We start from the raw sequence: 15075 nt of genomic DNA on the forward strand, positions 1-15075 counted from the left end.
CACGCTGTCTGGTCTCTGCCATGTCCCTCGACTGTCCTGTCAGTGACCTTGCCACCACCTCCCTGTCTACCTGCTGTGGTCCTGATCACGGCAAATCCCAGTGGATCGCTGTGGCATCCAAGGTCCCCTCCTGGGCTCACAATTACCTTTCTCTCTGCTGCATCACAAAGTCTCTGCTCTCGTCTGGGAGACGCACAACATTTTCATTCCTTCTTCTATTCCTTTCTTCACGCTATTTCCCCTGCTTAAGAAATTCTTGCTTTTCTCCATTCATTTCAATTGTACAAGCTTTACAAGTGCCAGGTCTTTCAGGAAGGCTTCTTAAAGCAATTCCAACAATTTGCTTTGCATCCCCAGCACACATGGTAGGTGCTCAATGATTATTTATTACATGAACAAATAAATAAGATAATAGTAATTATCTTTGGCCCTTTCCTAACGTCATCCTCATAATGCTTATTGTTGCAGGCAATATAAGTATTATAGGAGTAATTAAACGTAATAAAAACACATTATCGTGTGATCTCTTTCACCTTTACATGAAGGTGAACTTTGGCTCCCTCAAAAAACAAGAAGTCCCTCTCAAGTATGGGGTGTGTCATACACCCGTGCCTCTCTGTATTTCTTGGTGTGGCACAGTGTTAGATACCCAGCAAATGATCAGCAGATGCTGAGCAAATTAGATCAAGAGGAACAGAACCCACGGGGCACGGTTCTAGGACCCCAGGATGATATCAATTTTATTCCAACCTGGCAAATTCTGATTCTACCAAATCATTTATAAACTAGACGTGTAAATTATAGTCCTGGCTTTTTTAGTGTAAATATGGTGCAGTATAAACACTTGAAGGTTAAAGAAAATTGAAGCAAAGGAAAAAACGTATTTATCCTGGCTAATGCATTAGACAATCCCATTTTTAAAATGTAAGCAGTGTTTCGCCCTGAAACTGGCCCATTAGCATTTATAGTGCAATACCAATTTTGAGATTTAAAATGACATTTTATACATGTAGCAAGCTATGTTGCTCAGTCTCATCCCTGTCCTTGCTAGGTGACTTTCTGGTTTCTCCACGTTCCTAGGAAGGGGAGCACTACGTCAGTTAGAATCAAATAACCTGGCATATATGAATCATACTCTCCCTTTATTCCAAACTACTCAAGGAACCATCCTCACATTCCATGCACGTGTAAATACTTCCTATTGGTCCAGAGGCTGGTAAACTTTTTCTGTCAAGGGCCAGAGAGTAAATATTTTAAGCTTTATAGGCCACACAGTGTCTGTCACAACCACTCACCTCTACAGCTGTAGCACAGAAACAGCCATCGGCAATACGTAAACAAGCAAGCATGGCCCTGTTCTAATAAAACTTTATGGACACGGAAATTTGAATTCCATAGAATTTTCATGTGCCATGAAATACCATTTTTCTTTTGATTTTTTACCACCACTTAAAAATGTCAAAACCATTCTTAGTTTACAGTCCATACAAATGCAGCTAGGGGGGTTGGACATGACCTGGGGGCCAAAGTTTGCAGACCCCTGTCCTAACCTTCAATTGTTCTTTGAACTTTGATAATTCATACTATTAGAATATTCCTGGGGCTGGCCCTGTGGCCGAGTGGTTAAGTTCGTATGCTCCGCTTCAGCAGCCCAGGGTTTCGCTGGTTCGAATCCTGGGGAGTGACATGGTGCCGCTCATCAAGCCGTGCTGAGGCAGGGGTCCCACACGCCACAACTAGAAGGACCCACAATTAGAATACACAACTATGTACTGGGGGGCTTCCGGGAGGAGAAGAGAAGGAAAAAAAAAGAAGAAGATTGGCAACAGATGTTAGCTCAGGTGCCAATCTTAAAAAAAAAAAAGAATATTTGTACTATTTTGTTATGTTTTGATACACTGTTCTATTTTCCTATAAAAATAGATTATTTCAATATACCCATAATTTTCCCTTTATTTCAGTTTTTCTCCAATCTTACAATATTTGATTTTTTATTCAGTCATAAATTTTACGGAAATGTAAGTTTTCACATATGAAATGCTGTAAAATTTACTTTCTCATGGATATAAGCTAATCCATCCAGAATCTCTCGAAAAAGCCTCCAGAGTCTGACGGTGTCTTGATACAGCCCCTGGTCAATGGTGTCACGTAAAGTGCTCTTTTCACAGTACTCCATCTACGGACAAGAACAAACCAGGCGGGACTCGATTACACAGAGTTTCAATTACAGAAGACAACTGCAATAAATGTAATCGTCCATTTTAAAACATGTATTATGGATTTCAAATAGTTACAGGAAAGGCTTGATTTTTTAAAATCGAAGAAATAAACCAATAGTATTAAATTTTGGAGAAATATGCATAACCCAACATAACCATTTTTATTTTTCATGTTATTTTTCATTAAAAAAAATAAGACACCGGTTTAAAATCCTGTCACAAATAATATGAAAAAACTGAGAATTAAGTAAAATTTTACTGCTTTACAAGATGATTTCCAAACCTAAATTTCCAAGAAGGGCTAATTAATCTACTGATGTCATTAGCCTTTCTCCTTTAGACATTAAATTAATGACAATGACCTTTAAGTCTATAGCAAAGCATTATAAATATCAAAACATTCAAGCAGGCTCTCTCTCACCCCTTCTTAAGCGTATTAATGTCTCAGAAAACAAAGTGGTATCATTTAAATCTTAAACCAACAAGCAGCATTTGATGTATGGAAATAGCCTATATGTTTCAAACCAGTGCCACAGTTGGGATTTCTCATGAAGAAGGATTTTTTTTTGTTTTTAAAGAGAAGAACATCGCATTTTAAACAAGAAGAATATCCTCTCATGCTCAGAATAACCATCTATAAATTCTGACTCATCCTCCAGGCCTCACGAGGCCTCTGACTCCCACACATGATCCTCCTGCACCTCGGACGCACCTCCTCTGCGTACTTCTGTCTCATTATAATCATTAAGAAAGTAACGGCACGTATGTGAGACTCGATAATTAGGCATTTGGGAGACAAATGCTTTATCGTGTATGAGTGGTACCTCAAGGATGTGTATGTTAGGGAATACCTAAAACCAGCTCCAACCCCAGGAAGACAACCATCTAATCAGTCTTCTGAAGGACACTTGCCTGGGGGTTCCTTCTTCCGCACAGTATTATATCTCACATTTAAAGACTGGCCTCCTTGCAGATATGACTGAAAATACTAATAATGACCCATGGTCCTGTTCACTTGGGGCAGAGCCAAGTTCTCCTCTTTGCTCTGCGGCTGTCCCTCTGCTGGCAGGGCTCACCACTGTCCAGGATGCTGCCCCTGCAGCCAAAGCCTATAGGCTTCCCTTTAGTCATGCCTCATTGGGACCGGTCTGCCTGTGGCTCCTGTCCCCCAGAGATTCCAGGACAAGCCACTCTGCCTAAAGGCATGTTGGTGTGTCTTCTGCACACACAAGGATGTGTGTGTATCATACCTTACTTGTCCAGATTTAACTTGTTAGACAAAATGGAGTTTCTGCACACGCACAATCTAGCATTTATGGAACTCAGATATGGTTCTCATTATCTCATATGTGTTATTCCATTTATTCTTCACAAGTCACTGAGATAGCCACTATTATTTAATTTATGGGTGGGGACCTGAGGCACAGAATGCTGAAGAGCCTTGCCTGAGCTCACAGAGCTGTGACAGCGGGATCCAGGATGTGAACTTATACAGCCTGAGTCTAGAGCCCCTAACACCCACGGCCCTCTGCCATTTCTGGCTACGGTACAGGAAAGCACAGGTTCCAGGCTGGGGGAAGGGCCTCTGTGCTGCAATCCTCTCTGGCCGATTCATCTCTGGCAGGGCCAGTGAGCCTTCTTCTGCCCAGTGTCTTTCTCTAGAGTCCTGAAACATACCCACAGCAACTACTGGGAGTTGCTGTGTCACCGAGCCGCCTGCCAGGGCCTCACCTGGATATACAGGTAGTGCACAGCCTCAGTGGTCGCTGATGGCTCACTTTCATGGCAACTGTTCTTTCCATTGCAGTCTTCATCCTAACCCAAGAGGAACATGTGAGAACTCAAAAATGGGGGCTGAAATGAAACAAGATCGTCACTATCATCAAGTCATTTGTGCCCGCCCCCACCATATTCATGGCCATCCTGTTGCCTTAGAGGGGAAGTCAGTGAGCAGAACACATCCACGGTCCTTTAGATACTTATGGCATTTCAAAGCCGATTTCCTTATTACTAGAATCTACTGTAGAGTTTACAGGTCCGTCACTGTGCAGAACAACAATGGGAAAAACAGGAAACAGGACGGAATTAAAGTTGTGCAATCTACTAAAAGACTCCAAATCAAGTCAACTTTTCCCCACCACTGATATATTTCTATGGATAAGAGGGGCGGAATGAATACAGGCTAGTATTTTAAGGCTTCAGTTTTACTGGAATGCCTTCCTTTGATAGTAAGCTTACTTTGGAAACAGAAGATGAGAAATCCATCTTTAACAAAAACAATTTAACTGTGATCATATTACCAAAGGGCACACTGCCCTCTGGGCCATGTCACTGAAGAACAACCAAGCTGCCATTTACAGCCACCGATCCTCTACATTACTTTTCCACGTGGCTAGTCTGTTTGCCCCACACAGCTATTTTCTTTCTAGCTCATGTCCCTTTTAAAAAAAAATTTTTTTTCTTCTAAAAGATGTATTTAAATACCGCCCCCCGGCAAGTATGGAAAAAGCAGGAGGTAGCATTTCATGGTTTTTTGTAGAAGCTTTTTTAACATTTTTCCTTTATCAGAGAAAAAAACCTCTGTTCCGGAAACAATCAGGTTCCACTCTTGAATCATTTACCTACTCTGGGGGATTATCTGTAGAAGATTGTTAATTTCTTGGAGGCTTCTACTCATCAATTAGAATGCCCATGGGATGCTGCCCTTAACTGAGCAAAACCAGGATTATCAATTTGGTGCCTCCATAATAATTAAATGCATGACTAATGCTAAAAAAAAAAAAGCAGTAGTTTAGATTACTTACACTATTATTCCTGGTTAAATTTATAATTTATAATTTTAAACTGAAAGGAGTTTAAGGTGATTTTAATAGAAAAGGGAAGTACTTATAAAAAAAGGCTGGCTAATTCATTCAAACCTCCTTTAAATCAATTTAACTGCTTATCTAACATAGAGTCTACATGTAGACTTTTCTTTATCTATTTGAATGCACCCTTATAACTACTTGTAATTATATTTTTATTCCTGGTAAAAAAAAAAGTCATTGCATTCAGCCCCTGGTGCAGAAGATTTCTCTGCAGCAACAATTGACAGCCCTGGTAGTTAAAAAGCTTCACCCTGACCTCCATACACCAGCATTGAAGGGCTCTGCTGGCCTAGGTGGAGGAAGACGCAGAAGTGAGTGGGGTCCAAGGCCTGGAGCAGCGTTTTCCCAACTTTTCCAACCATGATCCACACAAAGAAATGTATTATATATCACACCCAGTACACACACTCATGAGAAACAAGGTCCAGAGTTTACCTTTACTAGTGTGATGCATTTTGGTATTCTCTACTCCTCTCTACAGCATTAAAAACAAAATAAAGCTGGTTGTGACCCCCGAAACTGATTTCATAATCCATTACAGGATCATGACTCACAGTGTTAAGACACTGTTCTAGAGGACAGCGTATGAGAATAAGTAATCAAGATTAATTGAGAGAGACCTACAAAACTCTACAATTAGGCTGTATAGTTACTCAATTAATTTGCATTCAATCTTCATCCCCAACCCCACAGTTTCCCAAAATCCTCTAGGAAATGGTTTTAATTAACAACAACAACAACAAAACCCCCAGTGTGTCAATTTACTCCTCTCTTCTAAAAGCAGGCATGTTTTATTATGTGGATAAATTCAGGCCTATAAGTAAAGATATGAGTAGCATATATTTTAAATAATCATGTTTTAAAATCGACGGTTTCTATATTTACCTATCAGATTAAGGCTTTACTATTTTACCTGAGGTTTATAACATCAAACATTAGTTTTCTTACATACCCACCCCGTGGTGTAGTTTCTACTTATATATTTACCTGATTCTGACTTTTACTGTTCTCATCTTCATTGTCAAAGATGATATCACTGTCAGAATCTGAAGCAGGTCTTAAAAAGAGAAACAGAGAAATACTAAAGAAACCAAATTCCCTGTTATAATTCAATAGCTAAGAGGTACGATAAACCATATCCAACTGGATACAATGAATCCAAATTATGAAAGTAAATGACATGGGTGGATTCTAAGATGCAAAAACTTTAGTTTGGGATCCTAACCATTGGTCTGGTAACCCTTTTTACAATTGCAGTTGGCCCTATATCCAGACTCCAATTAGTTCTTAAATGTTCACAGAGTTAGAAGCCCTCTTCTAAAAGAATGCTCTTTAAAACACTCTATTTAATGTATTAAGATGAGGTATTAGAAGAAATTTCTATCTTTCCTTTTTCCAGAGCTTGGATTCTGGAAATCTTTGGAACATAGTGGGCAAAAACGTTTTGATTGAATTTGGCTATTCTCTAAAATGGGTTTCATATATATATACATATATTCTTTAACGCGATGAACAGGACTGGATCTCTAAAGGAACGCTCTTTGCCCCGGCGTGGCTCGGTGGGGGTAAGGTTGGGCAACCCGGCGCGGCCGCACGCGTGTGCTCTTACAGGAAGGACTGCGAGAAGACGCCGTCGTGCTCGTCCTCGTCGTCGTCCTCGTCGCTGCTGGAGCCCTGGCCGGCGGCGGGGAAGCGGGCGCTGGCCGAGCGCTCGCCCGACGTGCTCCACTCTACCGAGCTGCTGAGGATGGGCGGCGGCGCGGCGGCCTCCACGCTGCCGGGGCCGTTTGTGTCGTTGTCGCCCGCGGGTGGCTGCGGCAAGGCTCGCCCGTCCCGGGCCTGGGGCCCCGCATCCGGGGGCGGCGTCCCCGGGCCCGCCGGCCGCTCGTGCCTCTCGATCCAGGCGTTGTAGTAGCGCACGATATTCTCATGGTGCAGGCGCGACAGCAGCGTCACCTCGCCCTTGATCCTGCGGAAGTGCTTGCTGGCGGGGTTGATGGGGATGCGCTTCACGGCGTAGCAGCAGCCGTCCAGCTTGTTCTGCACCTGCCGCGTGGGAAGGGGAAGGGACCGACGGTCAGCCACTCAGAAGCTCGCACACACCGGCCTCTGAGCGCCTCACCCCGTCCCTTCCCAAGGAGAGGCGGGAGTTCTGAGTGAGAACCACCAGCTACAGCCGAGAACCACACCTCTGAAACTCCTAAGCTGAAGAAAGTCTTGACGGCCAAAAACTTGGAAAACCTCTCACCCCGAACTGGATGTATTTAGCTTGATAAGCGGCCCTGGAGAAAACAATCTCCATTTTAATCACTAATTTTATTGACAATTACATCCCTGCTTATCCAATATCACATCTATCTAAATTTTTAAATAATCTTGTTTTTTTTAACCTTGTTTTAAAAACAATTATTTTCTCGAGTCAGTGTAAGGTTTCAGAAGACACTAGTTTCTCTCTGATTTTTTTTTTTTACCCCTCAAGTCACTAAACACAAACTAAACAGCAAAAATTTTAACAGAGCTGAGTGCAAATTCTAATTCTTACAAAGACAAAGCTGTGTGTGAACTTGGGTAAGTGACTTCATTTCCTTGAAACTCAATTTTCTTATCTACAAAGTGGCGTTTATACCACTTCCTTTATCTCAAAGGTGACTGTAAGGATTACACGAACTTAGGTGAGTGAAACACCTGTATCGAGGCCCCACAGAGAAAGGCGCTCAGCAAACAGAGCAGCTGGTATTTAACACAATTGCCACCCATTGATTTTGTTGCTAAGACTGAAGATATGCCAAAACTAGAACAACACAGCTAAGAATGCAATAAAATAAAAACACACATAAAGAGTTTCAACGGCAAGTCTCCATATCCCACATCCTGGCAGTTTCACTATGCAACTGGGTTGACTGAAGTAACTTTTATAACATTTCGTTCACTGGAACATTCCAGTCCCAACTGTGCAGGTGAACTGAGGTGATGAAAAGCAAGAACTTGGCCACAGGCAGAGGAAGAAACAAGTTGATTACAAAAGGCAAAATAGAGCATCATTCTCTTGTTTGGCTCACAGGTTTCAATTAGTGTACTAAAAAATTACTTCTAGAATGAGAATGGAGTACTGTAAAATTAAGTTTCAGATTTCCTTTTGTGGGTGTGTGGAAACAGTGGCAAGAAACATGCTTTCAAGTAAAACATGTGTGGGTCTAAATGCAGGTTTCATCTCTTGGTGGATGTATGTAACCTCAGGAAAATTCTCTGAGCCTCAGTTCCATTATGTGGAAAACAGAGGTAATACCTATCTCATAAGAATATCATCAGATTGAAAGACAAAGTTTGTGAGCCACCTGGCACACAACCTGAAATATGGAATGTGCTCCAAAAAAAACGACAGCCCTGTGTTCTTTTACTGCTACCTTACTAGAGCGGAGGACCGTGGGAAGTCCTGGCATTGTCTCTCAGCCTCCTGTCTCAGGTCACAGCGTGTACGCTATGAGTCACTGACTGGGATGTGGAGCTGGCTACACGGGAAACGCCTAGGAATTCACTTATTAAAATGGAGACATTCATTAACAGTAATGGGTCCAACGGCTAACAAAATGCCAGACAGTGAGCAGAATGCCCTACCCTAGTCCAGAAATAGAGATGGGGCATGAGGGCTGTGTGGTTCTCACAGGGAGAAACTGGAGGAAAAGCCTGGAGACTTAAATTACTGAGATGTTTTTGTTATATGAGCTTACTGATCATTTTTAAGTACTTATAAGGAAATGAAGTTCGATAATGTTTTGCATCAAGAATTTAAAATATAAAGAGTTTAGGGGCTGGCCCTGTGGCCGAGTGGTTAAGTTCGCGCGCTCCGCTGCAGGCGGCCCAGTGTTTCGTCAGTTCGAATCCTGGGCGCGGACATGGCACTGCTCATCAAATCACGCTGGGGCGGCGTCCCACGTGCCACAACTAGAGGGACCCACAATTAAGAATATGCAACTATGTACCTGGGGGCTTTGGGGAGAAAAAGGAAAAAAAAATAAAATCTTAAAAAAAAAAAATATAAAGAGTTTAAAGGACTTGATCAAAATTACAATGTGAATAAAAGGGATAATATAGACTTCAATCATCCACTCCTCTTGAAGATAACTATGATTACCTGACCAAGATATCTGTCTGCCCACAGATCTAATTAATCACCTAAATGTAATGTCTATACTCTCAAGGAGAAAGGTGAAAATTTCCCATGATACTATAATTTCCTTTTGGAAAACTTGCTTAAGATTGTCTTTCTGTCCCCGATTACTGAAGAAAAACAAATTCAATTCTTCTTTTGATGTAAAAGGCCTTCCACAGTAATACTAGTAATGCTTCCTGAAGATATTCTCAGAATCCTAAACAGATGTATGCCCTATTAATGGTGGGCCACTTTCCCATGTGTACGACAACATATATGTTATATGGGTTTAATAATATAATATTAATCTAGGTCTCCTAAAGTCAAACAAAGGACTTAAAGTATATAAAAACAGTTAAAATCTCTCAAGGGGCAGATAATAATAAAAGTCACCCAAATAGACTGGAATGAAGAAAGGAAGACCTAACAGCACACCTGAATAACGCATCACTAATTTTCCACCCCAGTAAGAGCTGGAAAATCAAAGCCATCAAGACCATCTGGGGCCATTTCTCAGTTTGAATTCCATCTCAGTTCTAACCTTGCAGCCCTCTTATCTACAGCAACTCAGAAAGCAAATGGGAGAAAAAGAACAATTTTCTTTCTCAACCAAAGTACGCAAAAATGTTCTTCATGTAGAGGTCTTGACTCCACTTGAAGTGCTGTTACAATCCTGTGGTTTTCACGTTAATGCGCGGCATCAAGCAAGGGGACAGGAATGATGCATTCTTAATGTGTCCAGTGTCACTCTAAAGAAAGCCTCTAACTCTACAAAGGTGAAGGTGATCATAGTTTTAAATGGTCACTTCCCTTCCCGCTCTCAGAATAGAGGTCAGGTCCATAATTCTGCAGAAATGGAACAGAGAAGGAGCTCTCAAAGGGACTGGGGACAACTCTGTACCACACCTTGATGACAGCTCCAAAAGCTCCTTTGCCAAGAAGCTTTAATTCTTCAAACTCAATGAAATAGCGGGAAAACTGTCTCTGTGTCTCACTGAAGAATGCAGCACTGGGTGGCTGGTTGCTAGGAATTACAGTCTCAACATAGTCTTGTCCTCCAGAATCTGTGATAAAGCAAAAGGCAAGAGGCAAATGCGGCATTAGAAATACACAAAGGGCTGCAATAGCAAACAATGACGCGGGCGCTGGAGGAAGGGGCCCCAACCCGTAGTTTGAAAGAGGACCTCTTACTGTTAACACTCTTTCTCACCTTGTCCTTCTTAAAGTAGGCAGACATACACAATTAGCCCAAGTTTATAGGTGGAAGTAACAAGAGTAAGGAAATGACTGTAGGACAGAGCAAGAACCCAAACCCAGGCTCCTGATTCATCCCAGTCTCGACTGAAGTTCTTTAATCTGCTACCTGAGGAGCAGCAGGGAAGCCCAGTGACGTGGCAGTAAGGGTGACATGGCGAGGAGCGTTACTAAACACTAGAAGAGGTGACACCAACGGACACCATCAGTGGAGACGGGAAAAACTAGGATGGCAAAACAGTTCCATGCACACAGTACACATTAAATGAATGGGTTTACGTATAGCTTGGCATAAAATAGATAAAATAAATGACCCATGCAGTCCCTTCCAGTTTTAGGTTTATGTATGCTTTGAAAATAATTTATGTCAAATAGGCTATCAAAAGAGAGTGGTAACAGACTCACCTTCAGGACTTTGTTCCAGTAAAGGCATTTTTGGCTGAGGATTTATAAAGCTGTGTTTCAACAACTGCTGAGGACTCCATCTTTCCTTGTCATCCAAGCAAACACACCTCAGTGAGGGGGAAGAAAGAATCTCAGCAGCACACAAAATAAATGCTAAACCAGGCAATCCAAGGCTTTTAACTGTGGGTTTACTTTTAAAAGATACACCTTAGAGAATTCCTGTTACTTCTGGACCAAAATACACTCATAAGTGAATTTAAATTAATAAACATTTCTGCAGGGTTTACATGCTGAGCACCAGGCTGGGCATAAGTGGGGAATCGAAAAAAGGTCCAGTCACTAGAGGCAGGAAGACTTACCCTCACAGAACAATTTTTTAAAAGCCTAAGATAGCACAGGTAGGTTATGAATTTTCACTCCCACTAATAGTTTAATGACTTGCCATTAAACTTAGTTTAGACTAAGCCTTTCTGGGACCAGTCATAAATAAAGGTTTCCAAAGGAAAGGCAAATCAGACAGCTGATGCGTGGCTGGGCCCCAATACGAAAAATTTTAGATGAAGCCTGTTCATGATAGTATGACACAAGTTGGCAACAATTAAGAATGACTTTTAAAAAGTCCCACTTTTTTATCACATACCTTTTTTTTTCTTATGGTAAGAAAGATATGCCCTGAGCTAAAATCCATTGCCAATCTTCCTCTTTCTTTGCTTGAGGAGGATCAGCCCTAAGCTAACATCTGTGCCGGTCTTCCTCTATTTTGGATGTGGGATGCCTCTACAGCATGGCTGATGAGCGGAGTAGGTCCACACTTGGGATCTAAACCCGCAAATCTGGGCTGCTGAAGCAGAGCACACAGAACTTTAACCACTCGGCCACAGGGCTGGCCCCTCACATACTTTCTTTCAATTCTCATTCCTTGAGCCTATTAACTTCCTGTTTACATTCTAATAAACCATTTTTAGAATGAAAACAAGCCATCCCTTTAACCTAGTGGTTCTCAATGTGGGGTCCCCAACCAGCAGCATCAGTGTCACCTGGGATTTGTTAGAACTATAAATTCTACTCCACCCCAGTCCTAGTACATCAGCACCTCTGGAGGTTGGGCAGTACTCTGACCGTTAACAATCTCTCCAGGTGGTTTCACCACGATAAAGTGTGAGAATCACTGTTCTAATTTAAGCTGTTTGGCTTTCATAACCATGACCCAAGCAGCACCGCTGGGTAGCACATGACCCTGACTATAAACAATTTATACCTATAAAATGGTGACAGCAACTGTCATAAAGGGTAACATTCTACTTTTTTATGTCACAACACTAAAAAAGTAAAGCAGTCCTCATTTCATACCTGAAAGGGCTAGAAAAGATCACAATAAAAGCATTTGGATAAGATACTGTATTTCTCCTGAATTTAAAATTAATTCTTAATTACATCAGTAAAACATGAATACCTTTCTCTTTGCAAATATTAAAACATTATTGATACTGTCTTTGATAACTATTTAAACAAAAGAGAGAGTTTTGTTCTATGGATATATTTTTTTTAAATGACATCAACTGCAGATAGTCTTCTTCAACCTGCTCTTTTCATCTGACCATGTCAAAGGTTCTGCACCCAGTTCCACCATGGGGAGGGGACCTTTCTCCACACCAACAAGCAATTCTCTGACTCCTGCTGGGTGTCCTCCCATTCAACTCAACCCTGACACTATCTACCTGGAGAGGGCATCAGTTCTCACAGGTTAAGAGTTTAGTCTTACATGACTACCTCCTCCACTTCAGATGCCAAGTGCAAACCCACCTGTGCTTCTGACTGACTGGCTACAGATCAGAGGTTCCAACGACCTCCTCCACAGGTTCGATTAATTTGTTAAAGCAGCTCACAACTCAGAGAAACATTTTACTCACTAGATTGACAGTTTATTATAAAAGGATATAACTCAGGAACAGCCAGATGGGGATGCACAGGGCAAGGTATGTGGGAAGGGGTGTGCAGCTTCCACCCCTCTCCAAGTGTGCCGCTCTCCCAGCACCTCCACGTGTTCACCAAGGCAAGAGGCAACCCAGAAGCTCTCTGAACCCCATCCTTTTGGGTTTTTATGGAGGCTTCAGTACATAAGCATGGCTGATTACATCATTAGCCACTGGCGACTGGTCCAACCTCCAGCCCCTCCCCCCACCCCAGAGGTCAGGGGGTGGGACTGAAAGTTCCTAACCTCTAATCACATGGCTGGTCCTCCTGGCAAACAGCCCCCATCCTTAGGTGAGATCCAAAAGTCACCTCATTAACATACAAGAGAGATCTTTGCCACTCTCATCACTTAGGAAATTAAGGGTTTTAGGAGCTCTGTGCCAGAAATGGGGATGACGACCAAAGAAATATTTCTTATTATAAATCACAGTATCACACCATGTGTCTGAGAGATCTTTCTAAGCCAGTACTTAAAGATCTTTTCGAATTTACCAGAATTTACTTACACATTCTCCTACTTTGGACATTTAGATTATTCCCAATTTTTCACTGGTACAAAAACTGTTGCAAAGAACATGCCTATACATGCCTCGTTGGGTTTCTGAAGTACATTATCAACTCTAACTCAACCATGACAGTAATATGCTTGACTCGCAATAAATCTGGATGAAGAAAATTGTAAAGCCTACCTAGAATGAAATCTTAAAGAAAATTTATAGCCACCAAGATCTCAGTTAAAAAGATGAAATTCTCTGAGCCAATAATTTTGGCATCATAATAGCCATAAGTAGCAGGCAAATGTTAGGTCCAGTTTTGAAGCAAAAGGGATGAAATGCCTAGAAAGTTACACATCAGGTCCACAGTCCCCACCACTGAGGACTGTGATGACAATGAACAGAGACTCAGCATGGCGGGAAGCACTCCACAGGGCTGAGCTCAGGGAACCCTCAGAGCCACCTCATGAGGTCGGCAGTGCTGTGACCATTTTTCAGAGGAGGAAACCCAGGGTGGGGAGTTGGACTCACTCAGCCAGTAAGGGGGAAAGGGGGGATCTGAACCCAGCAGTCTGGCTCCAGAGCCTGGCTCCTTCCCACCACAGAGAATGATTCGCAACAAAACCTTTCTCCAAAGGATGTTCACCAATAAGTAAAAATATAACTACGAATGAAATGATGCTATGCTTTTGTTGTCAGTGAATGATTTTTTCTCTTTCGTCAACTGGGGCTGGACAGCAAAGGTAGGAAACAATACTGTGCAGCTCCTTTTGAACCAACACAGTCCATCAAACCACTCTAGGAAGAGAGAGGAATACACAAACAATGTAAAGGACAACCAGGTAAATAGAGTAAGAAATAACGCTGATCTCAAGTTCAAAATCGACAGGGCCTAGAGCTGTTCTCTAAGGAGAGAGCTGGGAAAGTTTTAGCTACTGAGTCCATTGATTTGCTATTAAATGTGAAAGACATATTCTACTTAAACTTCCCAGTGTTGTCTTTAAAAATACATAATGCTATTGCTAACCTTTACTAAATTATTCTTGACCACTGAGGAGGGGCAGAAAGCTACAGGTGACATTTTGAAGAATGAAATAAGCCTTTCCATCAGTGGTTCTCTCCCCATATTTCCTCTGAAGTCATTTTAGCCAACCTCATCGTAAGGGTGCATTTAAATAAATATTTTTAAAGTTCTACTGCATTTAAGAGAAATCATAAAAGATTTCTTTAGAAATCTTAAGATGTTCATACACTTTAAGGAGAGAACACAGCATAAAGAACCACAGTTGGCCCCATTCTGCAACTATATGATAAACAGATGGCAAGCAATAGGATATATTGGAATACATGAGGAAGTCATTTGATGTAAAACTAATTTGGCCTGACCTTGTTTTCCAAAAGGGCCTGACGTGGCTATTGAGCATACATTGTATACTGATTTAAGCATTTGCTATGTCCCAAAGACAAGAACAAATGCCCTTAAGATAAAGGTGCAACTTCCCCCACATTGGCATTTCCTTAAGGATAAGCACCTCTCCCCAGGCTAGGAACTGATTGCTCTGCCCACCCAGTGACCACTCCCCTCGAGACAGCAGACCCGCTACCTGCTGTATGAACAGCTATGCTGTGCTGGCAATCTCGTGACTGTTGTAAAAGGGCCATTCCTATCGCACGTGATGTATGCTCTTTGTTCCAAGGTGGTATATAACCAC

The 15075-nt window shown here is 41.9% G+C and overlaps 1 protein-coding gene across 7 annotated transcripts in view; it reads right to left on the bottom strand.

Annotated features, from left to right (window-relative positions):
• Positions 1–15075, bottom strand: part of EIF2AK4 (eukaryotic translation initiation factor 2 alpha kinase 4) — a 96527-nt gene that overhangs the window by 40516 nt on the left and 40936 nt on the right. For all 7 annotated transcript variants that reach the window (XR_011529668.1, XR_011529667.1, XM_070584259.1 and 4 more), the window contains 6 exons: positions 10896–11002; positions 10143–10300; positions 6696–7132; positions 6074–6143; positions 3951–4034; positions 2054–2176 (listed from right to left, as the gene is read on the bottom strand). Coding sequence is in view for 5 of the 7 variants with exons in the window: in XM_070584259.1 (XP_070440360.1) it covers positions 2054–2176; positions 3951–4034; positions 6074–6143; positions 6696–7132; positions 10143–10300; positions 10896–11002 (979 nt within the window). In the remaining 2 variants the exon portion in view is untranslated. The remainder of the gene's footprint in view (positions 1–2053; positions 2177–3950; positions 4035–6073; positions 6144–6695; positions 7133–10142; positions 10301–10895; positions 11003–15075) is intronic.

Source organism: Equus przewalskii, chromosome 1 (assembly GCF_037783145.1).
Source record: "Equus przewalskii isolate Varuska chromosome 1, EquPr2, whole genome shotgun sequence".
Lineage (NCBI taxonomy): Eukaryota > Metazoa > Chordata > Mammalia > Perissodactyla > Equidae > Equus > Equus przewalskii.